Source organism: Petromyzon marinus, chromosome 67 (genome assembly GCF_048934315.1).
Source record: "Petromyzon marinus isolate PM22_M1 ecotype Great Lakes invasive population chromosome 67, UKy_Petmar_22M1.pri1.0, whole genome shotgun sequence".
Lineage (NCBI taxonomy): Eukaryota > Metazoa > Chordata > Hyperoartia > Petromyzontiformes > Petromyzontidae > Petromyzon > Petromyzon marinus.
In genome coordinates, this window is record NC_133733.1 from 3,927,685 (window position 1) to 3,943,937 (window position 16,253).

The window sequence follows — 16,253 nt, forward strand, 5'->3', positions numbered from 1 at the left end:
GAGAGAGAGAAAGAGCGAGTAGGTGAGAGAGAGCTATAGAGGGTGAGCGAGAGAGGGTGAGAGAGAGAGAGTGAGAGAGCGAGGTATGGTGAGAGAGAGAGAGAATGAGAGAATGAGAGCGAGAGAGCGAGAGAGAGGGTGAGAGAGAGGGAAAAAGCGAGAGCGAGTGAGTGAGTGAGAGAGCGAGAGAGGATGAGAACGAGAGAGGGTGAGAGAGAGACAGAGCGAGAGAGAGAGCGAGAGAGGGTGAGAGAGAGAGAGCGAGAGAGGATGAGAACGAGAGAGGGTGAGAGAGAGACAGAGCGAGAGAGAGAGCGAGAGAGGGTGAGCGAGAGAGGATGACAGAGAGAGTGAGAGAGCGAGAGCGAGATATGGTGAGAGAGAGAGCGAGAGAGAGAGAGAGCGAGAGGGAGAGAGAGAGGGTGAGAGCTAGAGCGAGTGAGTGAGAGAGAGGTAGAGAGGGTGAGCGAGAGAGGATGAGAGAGAGAGAGTGAGAGAGAGAGAGAAAGAGCGAGTGAGTGAGAGAGAGCTAGAGAGGGTGAGCGAGAGAGGATGAGAGAGAGAGAAAGAGCGAGAGCGAGATATGGTGAGAGAGAGAGAGAGAGCGAGAGAGAGAGAGCGAGTGAGTGAGAGAGAGCTATAGAGGGTGAGCGAGAGAGCATGAGAGAGAGAGAGAAAGAGCGAGAGAGAGAGCGAGTGAGAGAGAGAGAGAGCGAGTGAGTGAGAGAGAGCTAGAGAGGATGAGAGAGAGACAGAGCGAGAGAGAAAGAGCGAGAGTGAGTGAGTGAGAGAGAGCTAGAGAGGGTGAGCGAGAGAGGATGAGAGAGAGCGAGTGAGAGCGAGAGAGAGATATCTACCCGACGGCCGCCCTGGAAAATAACCCCACTGCGCGGCACCCCACCCCACCCCACCCCCCACCCCCCACCCCCCACGGTGATTGACGTCGGAGCTCGGCAGTGAAGAGCCGTGATCTCCTCCCGGGGGGGCAATCCGCGGTGTTGTCGGCTGACGACAAAAAGCCTCCCCCCTCGTCCGCTGGCCACAATAAAATAATAAGCGACTCCGCGTGGACCTGGACACAGGCGCCGTCGACGGCACCGCCGCCGCTGACGGCGACGCTCCCCAGATAATGATTCATTTTTATTTCACCGGTTTTGGTTTTGGTTTTTACTCCGCAACTGTGACCTCTCGCTCTCTCTCCGTCTGTCTCTGCCCCGCAGGGGATCCGGCATTCACGTGGAATTATGACAAGGCAAACGTATTTATTATTCTTATTTCGCTCGCTCGCTCGCTCGCTCTCGCCCTCGCTCGCATTCACGCTCTCCGCCTCTCTCTGTGCGTGTGGGTTTTCGTTTCACGCCGTGCGATTTTCATTTTTTGTTTACCGCCGCCGATGCCGCGGCCAGGAAACATGACCGCGCATTAGCGGTACCACCACCACCACCACCACCACTCAGCCGTAGCGATAGCACCACCACTCAGCCGTAGCGATAGCACCACCACTCAGCCGTAGCGATAGCACCACCACTCATCCGTAGCGATAGCACCACCACTCATCCGTAGCGATAGCACCACCACTCATCCGTAGTGATACCACCACCATTCAGCCGTAGTGATACCACCACCACTCAGCCACAGCGATACCACCATGATCTCACCCTGTTCTACAGAGTGAGTGAGTGAGTGAAGTTTGTGTGATCTCCCCCTGTTCCACAGAGTGAGTGGAGTTTGTATGATCTACCCCTGTTCCACAGAGTGAGTGGAGTTTGTATGATCTCCCCCTGTTCCACAGAGTGAGTGGAGTTTGTGTGATCTCCCCCTGTTCTACAGAGTGTGTGGAGTTTGTGTGATCTTCCCCTGTTCTACAAAGTGAATGAGTGGAGTTTGTGTGATCTCCCCCTGTTCCACAGAGTGAGTGGAGTTTGTATGATCTCCCCCTGTTCCACAGAGTGAGTGAAGTTTGTATGATCTCCCCCTGTTCTACAGAGTGAGTGAAGTTTGTGTGATCTCCCCCTGTTCTACAGAGTGAGTGAGTGGAGTTTGTATGATCTCCCCCTCTTCTACAGAGTGAATGAGTGGAGTTTGTGTGATCTCCCCCTGTTATACAGAGTGAGTGAGTGGAGTTTGTATGATCTCCCCCTGTTCTACAGAGTGAGTGGAGTTTGTATGATCTCCCCCTGTTCTACAGAGTGAGTGAGTGGAGTTTGTGTGATCTCCCCCTGTTCTACAGAGTGAGTGAGTGGAGTTTGTGTGATCTCCCCCTGTTCTACAGAGTGAGTGAGTGGAGTTTGTGTGATCTCCCCCTGTTCTACAGAGTGAGTGAGTGGAGTTTGTATGATCTCCCCCTGTTCTACAGAGTGAGTGAGTGGAGTTTGTATGATCTCCCCCTGTTCTACAGAGTGAGTGAGTGGAGTTTGTATGATCTCCCCCTGTTCTACAGAGTGAATGAGTTGAGTTTGTGTGATCCCACCCTGTTCTACAGAGTGAGTGAGTGGAGTTTGTGTGATCTCCCCCTGTTCTACAGAGTGAATGAGTGGAGTTTTTGTGATCTCCCCCAGTTCTACAGAGTGAGTGAGTGGAGTTTGTGTGATCTCCCCCTGTTCTACAGAGTGAGTGAGTGGAGTTTGTATGATCTCCCCCTGTTGTACAGAGTGAGTGAGTGGAGTTTGTATGATCTCCCCCTGTTCTACAGAGTGAGTGAGTGGAGTTTGTATGATCCCCCCCTGTTCCACAGAGTGAGTGAGTGGAGTTTGTGTGATCTCCCCCTGTTCTACAGAGTGAGTGGAGTTTGTGTGATCTCCCCCTGTTCTACAGAGTGAGTGGAGTTTGTATGGTCTCCCCCTGTTCTACAGAGTGAGTGGAGTTTGTATGATCTCCCCCTGTTCTACAGAGTGAGTGAGTGGAGTTTGTATGATCTCCCCCTGTTTTACAGAGTGTCAGTGAGTTTTATGATCTCCCCCTGTTCCACAGAGTGAGTGGAGTTTGTATGATCTCCCCCTGTTCCACAGAGTGAGTGGAGTTTGTATGATCTCCCCCTGTTCCACAGAGTGAGTGGAGTTTGTGTGATCTCCCCCTGTTCTACAGAGTGAGTGAGTGGAGTTTGTGTGATCTCCCCCTGTTCTACAGAGTGAGTGGAGTTTGTGTGATCTCCCCCTGTTCTACAGAGTGAGTGGAGTTTGTATGGTCTCCCCCTGTTCTACAGAGTGAGTGGAGTTTGTATGATCTCCCCCTGTTCCACAGAGTGAGTGGAGTTTGTATGATCTCCCCCTGTTCCACAGAGTGTCAGTGAGTTTTATGATCTCCCCCTGTTCCACAGAGTGAGTGGAGTTTGTGTGATCTCCCCCTGTTCTACAGAGTGAGTGAGTGGAGTTTGTGTGATCTCCCCCTGTTCTACAGAGTGAGTGGAGTTTGTGTGATCTCCCCCTGTTCTACAGAGTGAGTGGAGTTTGTATGGTCTCCCCCTGTTCCACACAGTGAGTGGAGTTTGTGTGATCTCCCCCTGTTCTACAGAGTGAGTGGAGTTTGTATGATCTCCCCCTGTTCTACAGAGTGAGTGGAGTTTGTATGATCTCCCCCTGTTCCACAGAGTGAGTGGAGTTTGTATGATCTCCCCCTGTTCCACAGAGTGTCAGTGAGTTTTATGATCTCCCCCTGTTCCACAGAGTGAGTGGAGTTTGTGTGATCTCCCCCTGTTCTACAGAGTGAGTGAGTGGAGTTTGTGTGATCTCCCCCTGTTCTACAGAGTGTGAGTGAGTGGAGTTTGTATGATCCCCCCCTGTTCTACAGAGTGAATGAGTTGAGTTTGTGTGATCCCACCCTGTTCTACAGAGTGAGTATGATCTCCCCCTGTTCTACAGAGTGACTGAGTGGCGTTTGAATGATCTCCTCTGGTGACGATAATGATCACAACTGGTAACCGGGCCTCCGGTACTGGCGCCCGTGCCAAACGTCGCCACGGGGGGGGGGGGGGGGGGGGGCAGACGAACGCGGCCGGGCGAGGTTTTTTGCCGGCCACCCAGCACCACCCTCGGCGTGTCGCACGTCGCTGGGCGACGCTCCGCTGACGCCGCCCTCCCTCTCTCTCCCTCTCTCTCCCTCTCTCTCTCTCTCTCGTGTCACCTCTCTCCGTTGTCGCGCAGGTAGGCGTGGAGGTCGCGCAGCTGCCCGCCGGCCATGTCCGCGAGCAGGGACGTGAGTTTCGCCTGCCACTCGCTGCAGTGCCGGAGCAGCGAAAGCTTCAGCGGGGAGCAGTCGAGGAGCACGAACTGCACGCTCAGCACCGTCTCCTCCTTCTGCACGTTGTTGGCGACCTCCGCGTACCTGGCGGTGTGCGGGGCGGGGTGGGGTGGGCACGCGCACGCACGCCGAGGCGCGAGGCGCGAGGCGGATGTCACGGTCAAGCTCACTCTGTGGAACAGGGGGAGATCGTACAAACTCCACTCACTCACTCTGTAGAACAGGGGGAGATTACACAAACTCCACTCACTCTGTGGAACAGGGGGAGATCGTACAAACTCCACTCACGCATTCTAAAGAACAGGGGGAGATCGTACAAACTCCACTCACTGTGTGGAACAGGGGGAGATCGTACAAACTCCACTCACTCACTCTGTAGAACAGGGTGAGATCGTACAAACTCCACTCACTGTGTGGAACAGGGGGAGATCACACAAACTCCACTCACTCACTCTGTAGAACAGGGGGAGATCGTACAAACTCCACTCACTGTGTGGAACAGGGGGAGATCGTACAAACTCCACTCACTGTGTGGAACAGGGGGAGATCATACAAACTCCACTCACTGTGTGGAACAGGGGGAGATCGTACAAACTCCACTCACTCATTCCAAAGAACAGGGGGAGATCGTACAAACTCCACTCACTGTGTGGAACAGGGGGAGATCGTACAAACTCCACTCACTGTGTGGAACAGGGGGAGATCGTACAAACTCCACTCACTGTGTGGAACAGGGGGAGATCGTACAAACTCCACTCACTGTGTGGAACAGGGGGAAATCGTACAAACTCCACTCACTCACACTCTGTAGAACAGGGGGAGATCGTACAAACTCCACTCACTCATTCCAAAGAACAGGGGGAGATTGTACAAACTCCACTCACTCATTCCAAAGAACAGGGGGAGATCACACAAACTCCACTCACGCATTCTAAAGAACAGGGGGAGATCATACAAACTCCACTCACTCTGTGGAACAGGGGGAGATCGTACAAACTCCACTCACTCTGTGGAACAGGGGGAGATCACACAAACTCCACTCACTGTGTGGAACAGGGGGAGATCGTACAAACTCCACTCACTGTGTGGAACAGGGGGAGATCGTACAAACTCCACTCACTCACTCACTCTGTAGAACAGGGGGAGATCATACAAACTCCACTCACTCACTCTGTAGAACAGGGGGAGATCGTACAAACTCCACTCACTCATTCCAAAGAACAGGGGGAGATCACACAAACTCCACTCACGCATTCTAAAGAACAGGGGGAGATCATACAAACTCCACTCACTCTGTGGAACAGGGGGAGATCATACAAACTCCACTCACTCATTCTAAAGAACAGGGGGAGATCATACAAACTCCACTCACTGTGTGGAACAGGGGGAGATCGTACAAACTCCACTCACTCATTCCAAAGAACAGGGGGAGATCGTACAAACTCCACTCACTGTGTGGAACAGGGGGAGATCGTACAAACTCCACTCACTGTGTGGAACAGGGGGAGATCGTACAAACTCCACTCACTCATTCCAAAGAACAGGGGGAGATCGTACAAACTCCACTCACTCATTCCAAAGAACAGGGGGAGATCACACAAACTCCACTCACGCATTCTAAAGAACAGGGGGAGATCATACAAACTCCACTCACTCTGTGGAACAGGGGGAGATCATACAAACTCCACTCACTCATTCTAAAGAACAGGGGGAGATCATACAAACTCCACTCACTGTGTGGAACAGGGGGAGATCGTACAAACTCCACTCACTCATTCCAAAGAACAGGGGGAGATCGTACAAACTCCACTCACTGTGTGGAACAGGGGGAGATCGTACAAACTCCACTCACTGTGTGGAACAGGGGGAGATCGTACAAACTCCACTCACTCACACTCTGTAGAACAGGGGGAGATCGTACAAACTCCACTCACTCATTCCAAAGAACAGGGGGAGATCGTACAAACTCCACTCACTCATTCCAAAGAACAGGGGGAGATCACACAAACTCCACTCACTCATTCTAAAGAACAGGGGGAGATCGTACAAACTCCACTCACTGTGTGGAACAGGGGGAGATCATACAAACTCCACTCACTCATTCTAAAGAACAGGGGGAGATCGTACAAACTCCACTCACTGTGTGGAACAGGGGGAGATCGTACAAACTCCACTCACTCATTCTAAAGAACAGGGGGAGATCGTACAAACTCCACTCACTGTGTGGAACAGGGGGAGATCGTACAAACTCCACTCACTCATTCCAAAGAACAGGGGGAGATCGTACAAACTCCACTCACTGTGTGGAACAGGGGGAGATCATACAAACTCCACTCACTCATTCTAAAGAACAGGGGGAGATCGTACAAACTCCACTCACTGTGTGGAACAGGGGGAGATCGTACAAACTCCACTCACTGTGTGGAACAGGGGGAGATCGTACAAACTCCACTCACTCATTCTAAAGAACAGGGGGAGATCGTACAAACTCCACTCACTGTGTGGAACAGGGGGAGATCGTACAAACTCCACTCACTCATTCTAAAGAACAGGGGGAGATCGTACAAACTCCACTCACTGTGTGGAACAGGGGGAGATCATACAAACTCCACTCACTCATTCTAAAGAACAGGGGGAGATCGTACAAACTCCACTCACTGTGTGGAACAGGGGGAGATCGTACAAACTCCACTCACTCATTCTAAAGAACAGGGGGAGATCGTACAAACTCCACTCACTGTGTGGAACAGGGGGAGATCGTACAAACTCCACTCACTCATTCCAAAGAACAGGGGGAGATCGTACAAACTCCACTCACTGTGTGGAACAGGGGGAGATCATACAAACTCCACTCACTCATTCTAAAGAACAGGGGGAGATCGTACAAACTCCACTCACTGTGTGGAACAGGGGGAGATCGTACAAACTCCACTCACTGTGTGGAACAGGGGGAGATCGTACAAACTCCACTCACTCATTCTAAAGAACAGGGGGAGATCGTACAAACTCCACTCACTGTGTGGAACAGGGGGAGATCGTACAAACTCCACTCACTCATTCTAAAGAACAGGGGGAGATCGTACAAACTCCACTCACTGTGTGGAACAGGGGGAGATCGTACAAACTCCACTCACTCATTCCAAAGAACAGGGGGAGATCGTACAAACTCCACTCACTGTGTGGAACAGGGGGAGATCATACAAACTCCACTCACTCATTCTAAAGAACAGGGGGAGATCGTACAAACTCCACTCACTGTGTGGAACAGGGGGAGATCATACAAACTCCACTCACGCATTCCAAAGAACAGGGGGAGATCGTACAAACTCCACTCACTGTGTGGAACAGGGGGAGATCGTACAAACTCCACTCACTCATTCCAAAGAACAGGGGGAGATCGTACAAACTCCACTCACTGTGTGGAACAGGGGGAGATCGTACAAACTCCACTCACGCATTCCAAAGAACAGGGGGAGATCGTACAAACTCCACTCACTGTGTGGAACAGGGGGAGATCGTACAAACTCCACTCACTCATTCCAAAGAACAGGGGGAGATCGTACAAACTCCACTCACTGTGTGGAACAGGGGGAGATCGTACAAACTCCACTCACTCATTCCAAAGAACAGGGGGAGATCGTACAAACTCCACTCACTCATTCCAAAGAACAGGGGGAGATCGTACAAACTCCACTCACTGTGTGGAACAGGGGGAGATCGTACAAACTCCACTCACTCATTCCAAAGAACAGGGGGAGATCGTACAAACTCCACTCACTGTGTGGAACAGGGGGAGATCGTACAAACTCCACTCACGCATTCCAAAGAACAGGGGGAGATCGTACAAACTCCACTCACTGTGTGGAACAGGGGGAGATCGTACAAACTCCACTCACTCATTCCAAAGAACAGGGGGAGATCGTACAAACTCCACTCACTGTGTGGAACAGGGGGAGATCGTACAAACTCCACTCACTCATTCCAAAGAACAGGGGGAGATCGTACAAACTCCACTCACTGTGTGGAACAGGGGGAGATCGTACAAACTCCACCCACTCATTCCAAAGAACAGGGGGAGATCGTACAAACTCCACTCACTGTGTGGAACAGGGGGAGATCGTACAAACTCCACTCACTGTGTGGAACAGGGGGAGATCGTACAAACTCCACTCACTGTGGAACAGGGGGAGATCGTACAAACTCCACTCACTCTGTAGAACAGGGGGAGATCAACAAACTCCACTCACTCTGTAGAACAGGGGGAGATCGTACAAACTCCACTCACTCTGTAGAACAGGGGGAGATCATACAAACTCCACTCACTCACTCTGTAGAACAGGGGGAGATCACACAAACTCCACTCACTCACTCACTCTGTAGAACAGGGGGAGATCATACAAACTCCACTCACTCACTCTGTAGAACAGGGTGGGATTACACAAACTCCACTCACTCACTCACTCTGTAGAACAGGGGGAGATCATACAAACACCACTCACTCACTCTGTAGAACAGGGTGGGATTACACAAACTCCACTCATTCACTCTGTAGAACAGGGGGAGATCATACAAAATCCACTCACTCACTCTGTAGAACAGGGGGAGATCGTACAAACTCCACTCACTCTGTAGAACAGGGAGAGATCATACAAACTCCACTGACACTCTGTAAAACAGGGGGAGATCACACACACTCCACTCACTCACTCTGTAGAACAGGGGGAGATCACACAAACTCCACTCACTCACTCTGTATAACAGGGGGAGATCATACAAACTCCACTCACGCAATCTAAAGAACAGGGGGAGATCATACAAACTCCACTCACTCACTCTGTAGAACAGGGGGAGATCACACACACTCCACTCACTCACTCTGTAGAACAGGGGGAGATCACACAAACTCCACTCACTCACTCTGTATAACAGGGGGAGATCATACAAACTCCACTCACGCATTCTAAAGAACAGGGGGAGATCATACAAACTCCACTCACTCACTCTGTAGAACAGGGTGGGATTACACAAACTCCACTCACTCACTCTGAAGAACAGGGGGAGATCATACAAACTCCACTCACTCACTCTGTAGAACAGGGTGTGATTACACAAACTCCACTCACTCTGTAGAACAGGGGAGATCACACAAACTCCACTCACTCTGTGGAACAGGGGGAGATCATACAAACTCCACTCACTCACACTCTGTAGAACAGGGGGAGATCATACAAACTCCACTCACTCACTCACTCTGTGGAACAGGGGGAGATCATACAAACTCCACTCACTCACTCTGTAGAACAGGGTGGGATTACACAAACTCCACTCACTCACTCACTCTGTAGAACAGGGGGAGATCATAAAAACTCCACTCACTCACTCTGTATAACAGGGGGAGATCATACAAACTCCACTCACGCAATCTAAAGAACAGGGGGAGATCATACAAACTCCACTCACTCACTCTGTAGAACAGGGGGAGATCACACACACTCCACTCACTCACTCTGTAGAACAGGGGGAGATCACACAAACTCCACTCACTCACTCTGTATAACAGGGGGAGATCATACAAACTCCACTCACGCATTCTAAAGAACAGGGGGAGATCATACAAACTCCACTCACTCACTCTGTAGAACAGGGTGGGATTACACAAACTCCACTCACTTCACACTCTGTAGAACAGGGGGAGATCATACAAACTCCACTCACTCACTCTGTAGAACAGGGGGAGATCATAAAAACTCCACTCACTCCCTCTGTAGAACAGGGGGAGATCATACAAACTCCACTCACTCACTCTGTAGAACAGGGTGGGATTACACAAACTCCACTCACTTCACACTCTGTAGAACAGGGGGAGATCATACAAACTCCACTCACTCACTCTGTAGAACAGGGGGAGATCATAAAAACTCCACTCACTCCCTCTGTAGAACAGGGGGAGATCATACAAACTCCACTCACGCATTCTAAAGAACAGGGGGAGATCATACAAACTCCACTCACTCACTCTGTAGAACAGGGGGAGATCATACAAACTCCACTCACTCACTCTGTAGAACAGGGGGAGATCACACAAACTCCACTCACTCACTCTGTAGAACAGGGGGAGATCATACAAACTCCACTCACTCACTCTGTATAACAGGGGGAGATCACACAAACTCCACTCACTCACTCTGTATAACAGGGGGAGATCACACAAACTCCACTCACGCATTCTAAAGAACAGGGGGAGATCATGCAAACTCCACTCACTCACTCTGTAGAACAGGGGGAGATCATAAAAACTCCACTCACTCACTCACTCTGTAGAACAGGGGGAGATCATACAAACTCCACTCACTCACTCTGTATAACAGGGGGAGATCACACAAACTCCACTCACGCATTCTAAAGAACAGGGGGAAATCATACAAACTCCACTCACTCACTCACTCTGTAGAACAGGGGGAGATCACACAAACTCCACTCGCTCACTCACTCACCCCAGCGGCGGCGTTGACTCCACAGACCGCACCAGGGACTCATTTGGGGTTGAGTAAACCGATTGGAGGCACCAGGACTGGTTCAGATAATCGTCACCGGTGTTGGTGGCCGTGAGCTGGAATCGAACTCGGTGTCATCGTCAAGGGGTTCGTAGGGCAGCGTAGCACTAACCGCTACGACCACGAACGCTCACCGCAATCTTACAAGGACAAAGATCCCCCGTGTAGCCTGCAACAGGCTGTAGGGGCAAGTGCTGTTTGCTAGCACCTATGAACGCCGGCACCGTGGCACACGAGGGGGGGGGGGTGGGTGGCCAACGCCACGCCCGGCCGCCTTTGTCTCCCCCATGTTTTTCATTTGTCTTCTTTCACCTTTATTCATCCAAGTAAAAAAAAAATCCCTTGAGATTGAAAGGCTCTTTTTGCGAGGGGGAATCTGGCACCAGGCACTCATTTGAGGCTGACTCGACCTAGGAGAGGGCCCCGGAACCGGTCCAGAAAAATCGTCCCTGGTGTTGGCCGTGAGCCGGAATCGAACCCGGGTTGCCAAGCTCGTAGTGCAGCATAGCGCTAACTGCTACACCACCGCTCCCCATACAGCGGGCGTCAGGGTCGGGATCGAACCCACGACCTCCTGTACACCAGGCGAGTTGGTTAACATCTCCTAGCCACCGTGATAATGATGATGAGAGAGACACGCAAACTCCAAATATACAGAAGGCGGTGTAAGGGTCGGGATCGAACCCACGACCTCCTGTACACTAGGTGAGGTAGTTAACATCTCCTAGCCACCGTGATGATGATGATGATGAGAAGGAGAGACACGCAGACTCCAAATATACAGCAGCAGCAGGCGTTGTCAGGGTCGGAATCGAACCCACGACCTCCTGTACACCAGGCGAGGTAGTTAACATCTCCTAGCCACCGTGATAATGATGCCGATGAGAGAGAGAGACATGCACATTCCAAATATACAGCAGCAGCAGCAGGCGTCGTCAGGGTCGGGATCGAACCCACGACTTCCGGCGCACCAGGCCGAGGCATTCCACGTCCGCCATCTCAGGCCGCCCGCTCCGTTACCTCCCGATGTCCCCGTCGAAGGAGGACACGGGCGGGTTCTGGCGCTGGTAGCGGCGGATGAAGGCGTCCTTGTTGATCTCCCAGATCTCGCGGTAGGCCACCCACGTCTTGAGGTAGGCCTGCAGCTGGGCAGCGTTCTGAGCCATCCCCGCGTCGATGGCCAAACGGATCTTGCGGATTTCCTCCGATTCTGATGGCGGGCGCGGGGGGGGGGGGGACGGGGGGCGGAGGAGGTGGGGGGGGGGGGGTGAGAATGAGGAGGTGCAGGGGAAGGACAGCAAACTAAAGGCAAGCATCAATTCGAAAGAAATTAGTGTTCAATCTGCGTTGAGTCTGTGGGTCCTTTTGTGAGTGTGTGGACTACTAGGTGGGTCTGTGGGTCCTTGTGTGAGTGTGTGGGCTACTAGGTGAGTCTGTGGGTCCTTGTGTGAGTGTGTGGACTACTAGGTGAGTCTGTGGGTCCTTGTGTGAGTGTGTGGACTACTATGTGAGTCTGTGGGTCCTTGTGTGAGTGTGTGGACTACTAGGTGAGTCTGTGGGTCCTTGTGTGAGTGTGTGGACTACTATGTGGGTCTGTGGGTCCTTGTGTGAGTGTGTGGACTACTAGGTGAGTCTGTGGGTCCTTGTGTGAGTGTGTGGACTACTAGGTGAGTCTGTGGGTCCTTTTGTGAGTGTGTGGACTACTAGGTGGGTCTGTGGGTCCTTGTGTGAGTGTGTGGGCTACTAGGTGAGTCTGTGGGTCCTTGTGTGAGTGTGTGGACTACTAGGTGAGTCTGTGGGTCCTTGTGTGAGTGTGTGGACTACTATGTGAGTCTGTGGGAGTGTGTGGACTACTAGGTGAGTCTGTGGGTCCTTGTGTGAGTGTGTGGACTACTATGTGGGTCTGTGGGTCCTTGTGTGAGTGTGTGGACTACTAGGTGAGTCTGTGGGTCCTTGTGTGAGTGTGTGGACTACTAGGTGAGTCTGTGGGTCCTTGTGTGAGTGTATGGACTACTAGGTGAGTCTGTGGGTCCTTGTGTGAGTGTGTGGACTACTAGGTGAGTCTGTGGGTCCTTGTGTGAGTGTATGGACTACTAGGTGGGTCTGTGGGTCCTTGTGTGAGTGTGTGGGCTACTAGGTGAGTCTGTGGGTCCTTGTGTGAGTGTGTGGACTACTAGGTGAGTCTGTGGGTCCTTGTGTGAGTGTGTGGACTACTATGTGAGTCTGTGGGTCCTTGTGTGAGTGTGTGGACTACTAGGTGAGTCTGTGGGTCCTTGTGTGAGTGTGTGGACTACTATGTGGGTCTGTGGGTCCTTGTGTGAGTGTGTGGACTACTAGGTGAGTCTGTGGGTCCTTGTGTGAGTGTGTGGACTACTAGGTGAGTCTGTGGGTCCTTGTGTGAGTGTATGGACTACTAGGTGAGTCTGTGGGTCCTTGTGTGAGTGTGTGGACTACTAGGTGAGTCTGTGGGTCCTTGTGTGAGTGTGTGGGCTACTAGGTGAGTCTGTGGGTCCTTGTGTGAGTGTGTGGACTACTAGGTGAGTCTGTGGGTCGTTGTGTGAGTGTGTGGACTACTAGGTGAGTCTGTGGGTCCTTGTGTGAGTGTGTGGACTACTAGGTGAGTCTGTGGGTCCTTGTGTGAGTGTATGGACTACTAGGTGAGTCTGTGGGTCCTTGTGTGAGTGTGTGGACTACTAGGTGAGTCTGTGGGTCCTTGTGTGAGTGTGTGGGCTACTAGGTGAGTCTGTGGGTCCTTGTGTGAGTGTGTGGACTACTATGTGAGTCTGTGGGTCCTTGTGTGAGTGTGTGGACTACTAGGTGAGTCTGTGGGTCCTTGTGTGAGTGTGTGGACTACTAGGTGAGTCTGTGGGTCCTTGTGTGAGTGTGTGGACTACTAGGTGAGTCTGTGGGTCCTTGTGTGAGTGTGTGGACTACTAGGTGAGTCTGTGGGTCCTTGTGTGAGTGTGTGGACTACTAGGTGAGTCTGTGGGTCCTTGTGTGAGTGTGTGGACTACTAGGTGAGTCTGTGGGTCCTTGTGTGAGTGTGTGGACTACTATGTGGGTCTGTGGGTCCTTGTGTGAGTGTGTGGACTACTAGGTGGGTCTGTGGGTCCTTGTGTGAGTGTGTGGGCTACTATGTGGGTCTGTGGGTCCTTGTGTGAGTGTGTGGACTACTAGGTGAGTCTGTGGGTCCTTGTGTGAGTGTGTGGACTACTAGGTGAGTCTGTGGGTCCTTGTGTGAGTGTGTGGACTACTAGCTGAGTCTGTGGGTCCTTGTGTGAGTGTGTGGGACTACTATGTGGGTCTGTGGGTCCTTGTGTGAGTGTGTGGACTACTATGTGAGTCTGTGGGTCCTTGTGTGTGTGTGGGGACTACTATGTGAGTCTGTGGGTCCTTGTGTGAGTGTGTGGACTACTAGGTGAGTCTGTGGGTCCTTGTGTGAGTGTGTGGACAACTAGGTGAGTCTGTGGGTCCTTGTGTGAGTGTGTGGACTACTAGGTGAGTCTGTGGGTCCTTGTGTGAGTGTGTGGACTACTAGGTGAGTCTGTGGGTCCTTGTGTGAGTGTGTGGACTACTATGTGGGTCTGTGGGTCCTTGTGTGAGTGTGTGGACTACTAGGTGAGTTTTTGGGTCTCTGTGTGAGTCTGTGGTCACTGTGTGAGTCTATGGGTCTCCGTGTGAGTCTATGGGTCTCTACGTGAGTCTATGGGCCACTGTGTGAGTCTATGGGTCACTGTGTGAGTCTATGGGTCTCCGTGTGAGTCTATTGGTCACTGTGTGAGTCTATTGGTCACTGTGTGAGTCTACGGGTCACTGTGTGAGTCTATGGGTCTCTGTGTGAGTCTATGGGTCTCTGTGTGAGTCTATGGGTCTCTACCTGAGTCTATGGGCCACTGTGTGAGTCTATTGGTCTCTGTGTGAGTCTATGGGTCACTGTGTGAGTCTATGGGTCTCTGTGTGAGTCTATGGGTCTCTGTGTGAGTCTCTGTGTGAGTCTATGGGTCTCTGTGTGAGTCTATGGGTCTCTACCTGAGTCTATGGGCCACTGTGTGAGTCTATGGGTCACTGTGTGAGTCTATGGGTCTCTGTGTGAGTCTATGGGTCTCTACGTGAGTCTATGGGCCACTGTGTGAGTCTATGGGTCACTGTGTGAGTCTATGGGTCTCCGTGTGAGTCTATGGGTCTCCGTGTGAGTCTATGGGTCTCTGTGTGAGTCTCTGTGTCTCTGTGTGAGTCTATGGGTCACTGTGCGAGTCTACGGGTCTCTGTGTGAGTCTATGGGTCACTGCGTGAGTCTATGGGTCTCCGCGTGAGTCTATGGGTCACTGTGTGAGTCTATGGGTCACTGTGTGAGTCTATGGGTCTTCTCTGTGAGTCTATGGGTCACTGTGTGAGTCTATGGGTCTCTGTGTGAGTCTATGGGCCACTGTGTGAGTCTATGGGTCTCTACCTGAGTTTATGGGTCACTGTGTGAGTCTATTGGTCTCTGTGTGAGTCTATGGGTCTCCGTGTGAGTCTATGGGTCTCTGTGTGAGTCTATGGGTCTCTGTGTGAGTCTCTGTGTCTCTGTGTGTGTCTATGGGTCACTGTGCGAGTCTACGGGTCTCTGTGTGAGTCTATGAGTCACTGCGTGAGTCTATGGGTCTCCGTGTGAGTCTATGGGTCTCTGTGTATCTAAATGGGTCTCTATTCATCTCGATGTGTCTCTGAGAGTCGCTATGTGTCTCTACGGGTCTCTATGCATATCTATGGGTCTCCATGCATCTTTACGGGTATCTATGAGGCTCTACGGGTCTCTATGGGTTCAGAGTATTTGGCTAACGCCACACATTTGCACGTGGTGATCACGATGACGGTGGTGATGATGATGATGATGACGAGCCGCCACTTGGTGTGAGCTGAAATAAAAACCTCTACGTAGCAGCGAACTCAGTGGTGGCAGGGGGTCCCTTACACGACAATACGGTGCATGTCGAGGTGGAGAGACAACACAATATGGTCACAGGCAGCCGCCTGGGGGGGGTGTCAAACAGAAGGTGGCGAGGAGGACGAGGAGGGGGAGGAGAGGAGGTGGAGTGGAGGAGGAGGTGGAGTGGAGGAGGGGAGGAGGTGGAGGGGAGAAGGAGGGGAGGAGGTGGAGTGGAGGGGAGGTGGAGGAGGAGGTGGAGGGGAGGAGGTAGAGGAGGAGGTGGAGAGGAGGAGGTGGAGGGGAGGAAGAGTGGAGGAGGAGGTGGAAGAGGAGGTGGAGGAGGAGGTGAAGGAGGAGGTGGAGGGGAGGAGGAGGTGGAGGAGGAGGTGGAGGGGAGGAGGTAGAGGAGGAGGTGGAGAGGAGGAGGTGGAGGGGAGGAAGAGTGGAGGAGGAGGGGAGGAGGAGGTGGAGGAGAGGAGGTGGAGGAGGAGGGGAGGAGGAGGTGGAGGAGGTGGAGGGGAGGAGGTGGAGGGGAGGAGGTGGAGGAGGTGGAG

The 16,253-nt window shown here is 52.2% G+C and overlaps 1 protein-coding gene across 1 annotated transcript in view; it reads right to left on the minus strand.

Moving 5' to 3' along the window:
• LOC142906575 (dynein axonemal heavy chain 2-like) overlaps nucleotides 1–16,253 on the minus strand; it is a 304,317-nt gene that overhangs the window by 105,094 nt on the left and 182,970 nt on the right. Inside the window, exons 4-5 of the mRNA XM_076054707.1 lie at nucleotides 11,811–12,000; nucleotides 4,120–4,320 (exon numbers count right to left, since the gene is read on the minus strand). Of these exons, the coding sequence (XP_075910822.1) occupies nucleotides 4,120–4,320; nucleotides 11,811–12,000 (391 nt within the window). The remainder of the gene's footprint in view (nucleotides 1–4,119; nucleotides 4,321–11,810; nucleotides 12,001–16,253) is intronic.